General features: G+C 43.7%; 3 protein-coding genes across 3 annotated transcripts in view; 2 read left to right on the top strand and 1 right to left on the bottom strand.

Annotated features, from left to right (window-relative positions):
* LOC136181104 (NLR family CARD domain-containing protein 3-like) overlaps positions 1–13,044 on the top strand; it is a 724,139-nt gene that overhangs the window by 50,172 nt on the left and 660,923 nt on the right. The window contains exon 2 of the mRNA XM_065961446.1: positions 643–753. Coding sequence (XP_065817518.1) covers positions 644–753 — 110 coding nt within the window. The 5' untranslated portion in view covers position 643. The remainder of the gene's footprint in view (positions 1–642; positions 754–13,044) is intronic.
* LOC136181112 (protein NLRC3-like) overlaps positions 1–13,044 on the bottom strand; it is a 693,514-nt gene that overhangs the window by 157,179 nt on the left and 523,291 nt on the right. The gene's annotated exons all lie outside the window — the stretch shown is intronic.
* On the top strand, positions 6,423–9,288 carry LOC136181137 (NLR family CARD domain-containing protein 3-like). Its single transcript, XM_065961571.1, has 3 exons — positions 6,423–8,220; positions 8,327–8,500; positions 9,063–9,288. The coding sequence occupies exons 1-3, from the start codon at positions 6,698–6,700 to the stop codon at positions 9,271–9,273; spliced, it is 1,908 nt and encodes a 635-aa protein (XP_065817643.1). The 5' UTR covers positions 6,423–6,697; the 3' UTR covers positions 9,274–9,288.

Below are 13,044 nucleotides of genomic sequence, written 5' to 3'. Positions count from 1 at the left end.
ATGATGAAGGTGAACCAGGTAGATGTGATGTTTGTAGACTGACAGTGAGGTGATGATGATGATGATGATGAAGGTGAACCAGGTAGATGTGATGTTTGTAGACTGACAGTGAGGTGATGATGATGATGATGATGAAGGTGAACCAGGTAGATGTGATGTTTGTAGACTGACAGTGAGGTGATGATGATGATGATGATGATGATGAAGGTGAACCAGGTAGATGTGATGTTTGTAGACTGACAGTGAGGTGATGATGATGATGATGATGATGAAGGTGAACCAGGTAGATGTGATGTTTGTAGACTGACAGTGAGGTGATGATGATGATGATGATGAAGGTGAACCAGGTAGGTGTGATGTTTGTAGACTGACAGTGAGGTGATGATGATGATGATGATGATGATGATGATGAAGGTGAACCAGGTAGATGTGATGTTTGTAGACTGACAGTGAGGTGATGATGATGATGATGATGATGAAGGTGAACCAGGTAGATGTGATGTTTCACTCCACCTTCATCATCATCATCATCATCATCATCATCATCATCATCATCACCTTCATCATCATCATCATCATCATCATCATCACTGTCTCATCTGCTGCTCACAGTAACTAATAATGTTTGTTTTTTTGTATCAGGATGCAGGAACAGAGACCAGACTCTCCTGGACCCAGCTGTGTGTCCATGAAGAGTGACCGGTCTATGGGTCGCCTTATTGACTTTAAAGATGGACGTCCTGCTGATAGAAGGTGAGATCTGAAATTGACAAAGAGCTCTGTTCTGCTTTTCTGTAGGCTCACTCTTTCATCCTCAGTCATTTACATCACTCTCAGTCTTCAGTCCATGTTCACCTCTCCCAGGACTCGTACTTTTCTCCTGTTTCTCCTACTTCTCCACCAGAGGTCCTCAGAATTCACCTCCTTCTCTTCTAGGTTTCAATAGCCCAGACCTTCCCTTCTACTCTACTCACCTGTCTTCATTTAGTTTTCTCACCACTTCATGATCATTGTGTGCTTTGGTTCTATCTTGTGTTTTTTCTTTTGAAGTGTTTGTATTTGAACCCTGACCTTCCTGAAGGCTGTAAAATGTGGAAAAGAATCATTTTATTGCAGCTGTGAGTCCATTTTTTTCTGCATTTGGGTCTTTCCCTGCGCCCTATTTCCCCGACCCTGTCAGAACTTAACCTGCCTGACACAGAACCATCCGACAGTGTGATGGACTTTATGACTTTAAAGCAAAAACAGCCCTACTAGAAAGAAGCTAAATATTCTTAGACAAAGTCAAAATAATAGGCCAAACCTTAAAAAGAGACAAATCTGAGGAACGATTTATTTTTGGGCTTTTTGTTCCGTTATTTAGAGACGGGACAGTAGATAGAGTCAGAAATCAAGGAGAGAGAGAATGGGGAATGACATGCAGGAAAGGAGCCACAGGTCAGATTTAAACCCGAGCCACCCACTTGGAGGGCTACAGTCTCCCTACATGGGATACACACACTAACCGCTAGGCCACCAGCACCCCAATTAAAGCATTTTTATTGAATGAACATTTTTGTTTTTCCCTCAGGTAGAATGAAAGTCCTCTCCTTCCTCACTCCCAATGATGACCAAAACAAACAGACATACTGTCCACAATATCAGATTTCATTCACTGAGAGTCTGCTTCTGCACGTCCATTTTAAAGCATGCACCATCAAGGATGGGAGCCACGGTTTAAAAACTGTGATTAGGGGATTATGGTCCACGAGGTGGATGTTGGATGTCCTGACTTTGTCCACAGCCCAGATCCTGAACCTGATGAGGTTCTGCTGGTGAGATGTTGGGCATTGAAAGCTTCAGGTCACGTTCACTAACCTACCTGGTCCATACATCCTGCTGATCCAGCTGACCATTGTACTGATATCTGACTACACTTTCTCCTGGACTACATAGTTTAATACTTGATCCTTGTTTTAGTGAATGGTACCTGAGTCCAGCTGAGGCACGTTTAGTCCTTGATCTGGATCTGTTCCGTATCCTGATAGTATTTGCTGCCTGTGGTACCTACAGTCTCTAAATGTACTATGAGAGGTAGAGCCTTCATTTTTTTTTTTTTTTATTAGGTGATGCCAATACAAGGTGTGTGTGTGTGTGTGTGTGTGTGTGTGTGTGTGTGTGTGTGTAATTCGAGTGTAAGCTTGTGTTTTTTTTTGTTTTTGTTTGTTTTTTCCATTCCCCTCCTCTGTACCCCTATTCCTATTTTTGTCCTTCTTCTTTCCTTCATTCCATTTTTCTTTTCTTTTCTTTCTTTCTTTCTTTCTTTTTTCTCATCTCATCCTTTTTGTTCTTTCTATATATATTATCTTTTTTTTTTTCCCTTCCTTTCTACTTCAGTCATTGTGTGATGCAGGGCTGCCCCTGATAGGGTCGCCTACTGCTGACTTCTCATCAGCGATGCCCCTGTTTCTGTTGTCCCCAGACCCTGCGGAGGGGGCCAGCTGATAGGGTTGCCTACTGCTATCCTCCCGCCAAGCTTGAACAAGAAGGGGCTAGAAAGCATAATTCAAATTCAAAAAACTTTATTTGTCCCCGGGGGGGCAATTCAAAGGCACATAGAGCAGTAAATTAACAACAGTGCAAGTAGACAAAACATTTTAACCTAAATAGAAAGTGTCAATTTAAATACAACTTAAAGCTTAAACTTAACTTAAAAATACAAAATATAAAGGAGTAGATATAAGTGGACAGTGATCGGACTAACAGATGTAAACAGATGTAACCATAACTATGTGCAGTAAACGAGAAATAAATATATATATACAGAGCTATGTGCAAGTAGGAAAATACTAAATGATAAGTTATTAAGGTGCATGGTGAATAATGGAACAACAGAACTAATATATACAATATAACTGTAAGGTAAAAATGAGATAAATAAAGTGACCGTAGTGCAATGATGGATAAGAAACAACAGGAATAAATTAACCAGAACTGTATGAATACTGATATAAAATGGATATAATAAAGTGATGTAGTGCATGAGACCAGATAAAGCAGAGGCAGTTAAGGTGCATGTCAAATATAAAGGAAATAAAAAAGCAAAGTTCACAGCTGAGAGTCTGCATTGAGTGAGAGGTGTCTGTTGGGGGGGGTTAGGAGTTGAGGAGCTGGACAGCCCTGGGAACAAAGGTTGCTCTTCTCCTCTGTGTCCTGCAGCAGGGACAGCGAAGCCGGCGTCCTGAGGGGAGCCACTCAAACGCTGGGAAGAGAGCGTGTGATGGGTCCTGCATAATCCGACCTGCTAGCCTGATTGTCTGTTGCTCATAGATCGATGTCAAAGTCCTTACAGGTAGTCCAATGATCTCAGAGCAGACTGTGACCGTGCTCTGCAGGCGCTTTCTGTTCTGGAGGGTGGTGGAGTGGAACCAGCAGGTTATAGAAAAAGTAATAATGCTCTCAATGAAGGAGTAGTAGAAGGTCAGAAGAATGTTCTTACTGACTCCAAAGGAATTGAGCTTCCTTCGGAGGCATTTTCGCTGCTGACATTTCCTGAGAATCTCCTCGGTGTTGGAGGAGAATTTCAGCAGGCTGTCGAAGATGGTACCCAGGTACTTATACTCCTCTACTAGTTCGACAGGATTCCCATGGATTGTGGTGATTGCTGATGCAGCCAGTTCCCTCTGCTTGTTGGAGAAGGTCACCACCATGTCTCTGGTCTTGCTCACGTTCAGTTCGAGGCAGGAGCTGTCACACCACTCCACAAACTCCTGAAGAACTGGTCCATGGTGCTGAGAGGGGCCTGACAGCAGAGACAGGAGAACTGTGTCGTCCGCGTACTTCACCAGGTGACAGTTTGGCTGTGTGGTTCTGCAGTCATCGGTGTAGAGGATGAAGACCAGAGGTGAGAGCACGCAGCCCTGAGGGGAGCCAGTTGAGGTGTGTTGGAGGTTGGAGAAGGTGTTGTTGACCAGAACTCTCTGTGATCTGTTGGTCAGAAAGTCCAATATCCACAGGATAAGCTGGTCGTTCAGATGGAAGCAAGTTGAAAGTTTGTCAGCCAGGATGTGAGGCTGCAGGGTGTTGAATGCAGAGGAGAAGTCTGCAAACAGGAGTCTGGCCGAGGTGTTGGGGTGCTTTAGGTTTTTGTGAACAGTGTCTATTATGAATGTTTTTGCATCATCGACACCTCTGCCTGCACGATAAGCAAATTGTAGCGGGTCCATCTGGGAGTCGGTTTCTCTGATGATGTGTTGTTTTATGATCCTCTCCATGGCCTTCATCACCAGAGACGTGAGGGACACAGGCCTGAGCTCATTCAGTGATTTGGCGGGGCTTTTCTTGGGGATGGGGATAAATGTGGAGTGTTTCCACAGCTGGGGGACTGTGCTGCTGTCCATAGAGCTCTGGAACAGGGTCTGAAACACGCCCCCTAGCTGCTCGGCACAGTGCTTCAGGATGCGGCCACTGATGTTGTCTGGACCAGGTGAGCTGCTCTCACCACATCCTCTCTGCTGAAGGTGAGTGCAGAGTCACTGGGCTTGAGCATGGACACTGTTTCTTCCAGCTGTGTGGTGTTGTCCTTCTCGAATCTGGTGTAGAATGAGTTGAGATCGTTGGGGAGAGAAGAAGAGCTGCTGTCTGCAACCTCGATGGTTTTGATGTTGGTAGCAGCAGTGTTCACAGCAGCCATGTTTTTGAGGCCCTGCCAAGCTGTGAGGAGGTTCCCCTGTGTGAATTTTTCCTCCACTTTGTTCTTGTACTTGAGCTTGGCAGTTTTTATAGTTGTAGTGTAAGAATGTTTTCGTTGGTCCACTGCTCGATGTTCTTAACAACTTTCTTAACCCTCTTTATGACAGGAGTGCATTCTGGAGCAAGCAGGACGGCATGGTGGTCAGCAGAGCCAAGAGGGGGGAGAGCAACAGATCTGTATGCGTTAGGAGCTGAACCATAGCATTTATCCAGTGTCTTCCTCAGGCAGGTGCTGCATGTAATGTACTGCTGGTAGCCTTTTAGTGCATTTTCAGGAGAGCAATGGTTGAAATCGCCCAAGATGAATTTGGGAGAGTCCGGTGATATGAGTTCCAGTTTATTTAATAAGTTTGTGATGTGTTCAGTGGCTGTGGCTGCGTTAGCTCTGGGATGGATGTAAACCAGGATGAGAAAAAGCTGAGGAAATTCTCTGGGGAGATAGAAAGTGCGAAGGGAGACAGCCAGAAGCTCAATGTCCGAGGTGCACAGTTCAGCCTTCAGTTATCGGGCTCCTCTCCTCTGGAATCATCTTCCAGCCGGGGTCTGGAAGGCAGACACACTCGGTATTTTTAAGAATAGAATTAAAACTTTCCTTTTTGATAAATCTTATAGTTAGGGCTGACACAGGTGTAGACCAGCTCCTAGTTATACTGCTAGGCTTAGACTACCGGGGGAACTGGCACCTTGAGCTCCTATCTCCCTCCCTTCCTCTCTCTCTCTCTCTCTCTCTCCCTCTCTCTGTGAGATCATATTACTGCATGTTGCTATTTGTAAATCTCAGTAACAAACCACAGCATCTTTCTGAGCTGTGATTATGTTTAAGTCGACTTCTGTTAACTTTAAACTGGAACAATCTGATTAAAATGATCTTTGTTTGTTTGTTTGTATCAGGATGTTGAGACAGAGACCAGACTCTCCTGGACCCAGCTGTGTGTCCATAAAGAGTGACCAGTCTAAGGGTCGCTTTATTGACTTTAAAGATGGACGTCCTGCTGATGGAAGGTGAGAATTAAAAATCAAGTTAATGTTATGTCTCTGTTGTTTAAAGACTCATATCTTTGCTCAGAGTTTCATTATATATATCCTGTTGTTTTCTTGTGTAATATGTCCTGTCACAGAGTTCAACAGGAGAGCTCCAACGTTCACAGAGATCAACCAGACCAGCAGAATCCAACAGACCTGGACTCCATCTTTATGGTGTGTTCAACACACTGTTAATTAATATACTACCATTACAATAATTTAATTCTAAGTTATTGTTCTGTTTAGACCAGCTGACCTTCAGACTGACAGATGAACCACATGTTGAGTTCTACCAGTTTATATTAAATATCCAGTGTCTCCTTCTGTTCCAGCTGCTGGAGGAGAATATCATCACCTTTGTGAAGAACGAGCTGAAGAGAGTCCACAGGGTTCTGAGTCCAGATTACCCAGAATGCTTAGAGAGTCAGAGTGAGGATGAAGAGCAGGGGAGAAGCTGTAAAGAGGCATTTTTGAAGATCACTCTGCACTTCCTGAGGAGAATGAAGCAGGAGGAGCTGGCTGACTGTCTGCAGAGCAGTAAGAACATTTTAACAGATTTAGTATTTTAGAAAAAGGACAAACAGGTTTAAAGTTCCAAACTCAGATAGTCATGTGATCTATATCAGGATCTGTTCATTGATTTCAGTTCTTTCTTTATTCAGGAACATTTGGTGCAGTGTGCCAACAAAAACTCAAATTTAACCTGAAGAAGAAGTTCCAGTGTGTGTTTGAGGGGATTGCTAAAGCAGGAAACCCAACCCTTCTGAACCAGATCTACACAGAGCTCTACATCACAGAGGGAGGAACTGGAGAGGTCAATGATGAACACGAGGTCAGACAGATTGAAACAGCATCCAGGAAACCACACAGACCAGAAACAACCATCAGACAAGAAGACATCTTTAAAGTCTCACCTGGAAGAGATGAACCAATCAGAACAGTGATGACAAAGGGAGTGGCTGGCATCGGGAAAACAATCTTAACACAGAAGTTCACTCTGGACTGGGCTGAAGATAAAGACAACCAGGACATACACTTCACATTTCCATTCACTTTCAGAGAGCTGAATGTGCTGAAAGAGAAAAAGTTCAGCTTGGTGGAACTTGTTCATCACTTCTTTCCTGAAACCAAAGAAGCAGGAATCTGCAGGTTTGAAGAGTTCCAGGTTGTGTTCATCTTTGACGGTCTGGATGAGTGTCGACTTCCTCTGGACTTTAAAAACAACGAGACCCTGACTGATGTCACAGAGTCCACCTCAGTGGATGTGCTGCTGACTAACCTCATCAGGGGGAAACTGCTTCCCTCTGCTCACCTCTGGATAACTACAAGACCTGCAGCAGCCAATCAGATCCCTCCTGAGTGTGTTGACATGGTGACAGAGGTCAGAGGGTTCACTGACCCACAGAAGGAAGAGTACTTCAGGAAGAGGTTCAGAAATGAGGAGCAAGACAACAGAATCATCTCCCACATCAAGACATCCAGAAGCCTCCACATCATGTGCCACATCCCAGTCTTCTGCTGGATCACTGCTACAGTTCTGGAGGATGTGCTGAAGACCAGAGAGGGAGGAGAGCTGCCCAAGACCCTGACTGAGATGTACATCCACTTCCTGGTGGTTCAGTCCAAACTGAAGAACATCAAATATGATGGAGGAGCTGAGACAGATCCACACTGGAATAAAAAGAGCAGGAAGATGATTGAGTCTCTGGGAAAACTGGCTTTTGAGCAGTTGCAGAAAGGAAACCTGATCTTCTATGACTCAGACCTGACAGAGTGTGGCATCGATATCAGAGCAGCCTCAGTGTACTCAGGAGTGTTCACACAGATCTTTAAAGAGGAGAGAGGACTGTACCAGGACAAGGTGTTCTGCTTCATCCATCTGAGTGTTCAGGAGTTTCTGGCTGCTCTTCATGTCCATCTGACCTTCATCAACTCTGGAGTCAATCTGATGTCAAAAGAACAGACAACATCCTGGTGGTCTAAAGTATTCAGAGAAAAACCTAACCCAACACTTTTATATCAGAGTGCTGTGGACCAGGCCTTACAGAGTCCTAATGGACAGCTGGACTTGTTCCTCCGCTTCCTCCTCGGTCTTTCTCTAGAGACCAATCAGAATCTCATACGAGGTCTGCTGACACACACAGGAAGTGGCTCAAAGACTAATCAGAAAACAGTCAAGTACATCAAGAAGAAGATCAGTGAGGATCTGTCTGCAGAGAAAAGCATCAATCTGTTCCACTGTCTGAATGAACTGAATGATCGTTCTCTAGTGGAGGAGATCCAACAGTCCCTGAGATCAGGACGTCTCTCTACAGATAAACTGTCTCCTGCTCAGTGGTCAGCTCTGGTCTTCATCTTACTGTCATCAGAAAAAGATCTGGACGTGTTTGACCTGAAGAAATACTCTGCTTCAGAGGAGGCTCTTCTGAGGCTGCTGCCTGTGATCAAAGCTTCAAACAAAGCTCTGTACGTGCTCACATAACTATCCAGTTCAAATGTAGTTCTCTTCATTCAGAAATAACAACTATAGTTTGTAATTGCTTTCATTTGTGTTCTTCTGAATCCTCTTCAGGCTGAGAGGTTGTAACCTCTCAGAGAGAAGCTGTGAAGCTCTGTCTTCAGTCCTCAGCTCCCAGTCCTCTAGTCTGAGAGAGCTGGACCTGAGCAACAACAACCTGCATGATTCAGGAGTGAAGCTGCTGTCTACTGGATTAAAGAGTCCCCTCTGTAGACTGGACACTCTCAGGTTAGTGTGCATCTGATCCAGTTTAGTCCTCTAAGATCACGTTTTCTTGATGAATCATTTATTAAATGGGCCTTGGTGGTGGTTTAAAGTTTTACTGTATGTTACCACATTAAAGCTGTAAAGCTCTGAGCTCGTTCTATAGCTCTCAGTCTTTTAATCTGAGGAAGCTGGACTGGAATAAAGAAAGTTAAATATGAAGTTCTTTCCCCACCAACAAACAAACCATGGATAATGTTTGGAACATAAAGAACTAAAGAATCTTTATTTCAGATGAAACAGTTCAGAACTGTTTCTACATCACTGCTGATGTCAAAGCAGTCTGTGTGTTTATCTCACGCTCTGTTTTACCTTCACTATTTGTCACCAGAGTAAATATTGATTAGTATCAGATTATGAAGTCTATTCTGTTCAGCTGCATGGTTAAGACGGGATGTTACTGGTAAAACAGAGAAGAATGGACCAATGGATGTTAAGCATGTTGTGTGTGTGTGTGTGTGTGTGTGTGTGTGTGTGTGTGTGTGTGTGTGTGTGTGTGTGTGTGTGTGTGTGTGTGTGTGTGTAGTCTGTCAGGTTGTATGATCACAGGAGAAGGTTGTGCGTCTCTGGCCTCAGCTCTAAGCTCCTCCCCCCTGAGACATCTGGACCTGAGCTACAATCATCCAGGAGAACGAGGAGAGAAGCTGCTGTCTGCTGGACTGGAGGATCCACACTGCAGACTGGAGACACTGAGGTACAGACAGACACACAGAAGCTGTCTCACTGTTTCTGAATGATGAACTCTGCTTCTTGTCTGATGCTGGATTTAAATGAAGATGTATGAAATAGATTCTGATCTGGTTTCTTCCTCCAGGTTGGACCATAGTGGACTGCACAGACTGAAGCCTGATCCGAGGATGTGTGAGTGTATTTTCATATCTCTTCATCAGAACACAGCAGCACATGTTGGAGTGTAAAAGAGTAAATGCTCTTGAACAATCAGACAGAGACTATGGCTTGTGAATAGAGGATTTGTTTATTTCTCTCGGCGAAGTTAATAACAATAACTTAGATTTATATAGCGCCTTTCATGAAAGCCTAAATATAACCATCGCTTTGAATGATTGTGATGACGTGGATCTGTCAGTAAAGTTTGATATTTAGTGAAATAGGTTTGCTTTGTTGTTAAGGGAGCGAGCATTCTGCAGCATAAATGAGGCGGTGGTGTATTCTGAAGCAGAGGGGGAGAGAGGAGTGGTTCTGTCAACACACACAACAACAGGTATCAGGTTTCTGGTGTGCACGTGTGATTTGTTGTGATGATGGCGCCGGTCAGACACTACAGTGGGGATAGCATGGTCAGTGTAAACAAACTTGCATCGGGCAGCCCTATGCACGTAGTGAGGACGGTGCAGGAGTCCGAAAGATTTAATGGAAGCAAGGTTGTCCGGAGAGAAGTGGCAGGCGAGATTCTGGAGTTGCAGAGCGGAGTATGTTAGTAGTACCGCAGGCTGAAAGCCGCAAGCTACCGGGCGCCAGCCGGGGTCAGGAAAACCGCAGGAATGAGAGCCAAACCAGGATAAGGAAAGGACCAATTTTGTGGCAGACGGGGGACCCGTCTGGACACAATCTGAGCAGGAGAGCAGCAGCCGGCAGTCTGGTTGTCAGGCAGGCCTCTTCGCCGCCAGCAGCCGAGCCAGAGTAGGGGGGAAGCGGCAGCCAGCGGTAGTCAACAGGTGGCGCAGGGCGACGGGTCCAAGCCAGGTAGGGAGCCGACGTGGCCGACGAAGAAGGACGGTCCACCAATAAGGCAGGCGAGGGTCCAGTGATCACAGACTGGTGAGGATATCCTGATAGCTGTGCGAGAAGCTAACAGCTGATCGTCATAGATGGTGAGTAGCTGTCAGTTTACACAAACTGAAAGCAGCAGCAAAGTCGATCTGTTTGCAGACTGTTAGTTAGCACAAAAGAAACACCATTTTTGTCACGGATCGTGAAGCGGCGACATACACGCCAGCGTCCTCGCTCAACCGGAACTTTTATAACATCCCAATCATCCTTTTATGGGCAATCAACACACTGAGCAACTACAACATGTGTGCTATATGAAGACCATTTCCTAGAAGTTTCCTGGACAGACAACTGGTCTCTTAACAGGAAAGAGTGTGTGTGTGTGTGTGTGTGTGTGTGTGTGTGTGTGTGTGTGTGTGTGTGTGTGTGTGTGTGTGTGTGTGTGTGTCTTGTGTATCAGAACATGATCTTATGACTTGGCTAAATTCAGAGGTTAGATAACTATTGGTTTGTGCCTGCTGCTGTCCAGATTGTGTTTCTGTTATGATTAAACCTTTCAAGCTACAACAGGATGAGGGCTGGAAGTAACACAAAGTGATGATAAAAGTGAGGGTGATGGAAACTCATGAGAGTTTAAATATTAAATAAAAACTGTAAACTGAAATAAAAGTGATAATCCAGTGAATAGAAAATCACCATTCATCACATCCAACAGAAATGTATATTTTACAACATGCAGTTTTTGTGACATTTCACATTTTGATGTTGGCTGCTGGCCGGCTGCTCGTAGTCGAGCTCGTGGAGCTCATCAACTTTAAAAACAGCAGAAATCATTTTTGATTTGACGTTCATTTTCATAAACATGTAAATATGCAGAGTCTCCAACATCAAGTTCTCTCCTCAAAAACATCCAGACGTGAATTCAGTGATGAAATAGAAACAGAATATCTTTAGAGACATAAGCTAGCTCTCCTCCTCGTCTTCTGGCTGTGCAGACAGTAAGGCACACAGCAAAGTCCACGATCACCATAGTACAGGCCAGCAGGAACATCCAACAACAATACACAAGTCAGCTGCAGGCCGCCAGGTGGCCAGGTGAGGTCGGGACGGCGTGGCCTACACCTTAGACAAGCAGAGAAAAACTCACAAGGACTGAGATGTCATCTGTTTCTTAAGATTTCGATCTGTTCATCCAGTCCAGTTAAATTTACATTAAAACAAAAACATGTATGTTGTAGAGCCTAGATTGATGGAAAAGAAATGGTCTCCATGACTTCAGAAACACAGTTTAAAAGTAGTTAGACAGGACAAAGGGACGTGGCACACTCCTGCTGCCATCACATTGTGTGTGACAGTGAAAGTGGAAATGAGGCTCCTGTTTGTGCTGAATGTGACCTCTGAGGACAGAACAGTTGGAGACAGCAGATGGTTCATAGATTCTTTGTGCTGCACTTTGATTAGTCAGACTTTATTCACTGCATGTGTTTGTTGATTTGGATCTCCATTCTTCCTGGCTGCCATGGTAACTCCATTTGAACTTGATTAGAAGTGGATTATTACATTTCAGTGCTGTCAAACATCATTCAGTGCTGAATATGAACTGTAAGTTTGATTGACTCTCAGTAAGTAGGGGTGTAACGGTACACAAACATTTCAGTTCGGTACAGTTCTCAGTTTTGAAGCTTTGGTTTGGTACATTTTCACTACAGTAAAGGGACCTGATGCAACGCTTTTTTTTCTTTATTAGGAACATTTATAATTTCCCTTTTTCACATTGGACTAAGTGCAGCATCGACAGTTCAGACTTGTACACCTGCTCAGGTAACTTTTTAATAACATTTTAAATTAAACATTGTAAAAAAAAAACAAAAAAAAACTTATGTTGCTTCCTTCAACCAAAAGAGTCTCCAATAAATAAAAGATATGAATGAAATAAAGTATTTTAGAATGAAATGAAGTCATTAATATAGCCTATATGTAAAAATATTTCTTTTTAATTACACTGACACCTTTTAGTTTATGAAGGAAACACTTTTTTGAATGCCCTTTGAGCACATAATAAACCTAATCACATCTGGGACAGTGTAGTTTCAGAACTATTAATATTTCCCTCTGTCGATATAAGAACTTCAATGGCATTTTTTATGGCTTTGGCCCGTTTAGAATTATTAGCAAAAGGCTGTCTGTTTTTTCCTAGTTGCAGTGATGTTTACGTTCGCGTGGTGCCTTTTCAAGTGCTTTAATAAGTTGTTTAATAAGTGTTGCCTGTAACGTACCCGATGTCCGCTGAACAACAACGGCACACTACTCTCGTCTTGTCAACGTCTCTTTGTCCATTATTGTGGGAATGGGGAGGGAGGTGTTCATTCTATCATGCTGCAGGTCAGTGACGTGCGGCGAGGTTCGTGGCTGGTGAGGCACTGACTTTTTCAGAGTCAGATTTACAAATATATGAACCCATTTATAGAGTAGCTTAAATTCACCATTCAATTGGCAGCTTGCACATTGACTACTGGTTGTGTTTCATATCTCATATCAGCATTATTTACACACACATAGAGGGAAGGTGCATATTTGGCAAAGGAAGAACGTTACATTTATAGCGCCTCAGAAATGTTTTTTCCATTGCAATTCCACAATTCAGACTCATTCAATAAAAATAAAAGTAGGCATATACTGCGGTGTATTCATGGTCTTACCTTTACTTGTAAACAAAGTCTTTTCACCTATCCTTCTGGACTAAAATATCTGTGACTTTGTTGTAAAAGTCCTCCTTA

Source organism: Labrus bergylta, chromosome 2 (genome assembly GCF_963930695.1).
Source record: "Labrus bergylta chromosome 2, fLabBer1.1, whole genome shotgun sequence".
In the NCBI taxonomy this organism is placed as follows: Eukaryota; Metazoa; Chordata; class Actinopteri; order Labriformes; family Labridae; genus Labrus; species Labrus bergylta.
This window is presented reverse-complemented; position numbering and strand designations above follow the sequence as displayed.

What these genes read in the sequence shown, in the direction of transcription:
- LOC136181137 (XM_065961571.1), top strand. Translation starts at nt 6,698, where the DNA reads ATGACAAAGGGAGTGGCTGGCATCGGGAAAACAATCTTAACACAGAAG. An exon ending in AAAGCTTCAAACAAAGCTCT is followed by an intron (nt 8,221 to 8,326) that starts GTACGTGCTCAC and finishes AATCCTCTTCAG; the next exon opens with GCTGAGAGGTTGTAACCTCT. An exon ending in TGTAGACTGGACACTCTCAG is followed by an intron (nt 8,501 to 9,062) that starts GTTAGTGTGCAT and finishes GTGTGTGTGTAG; the next exon opens with TCTGTCAGGTTGTATGATCA.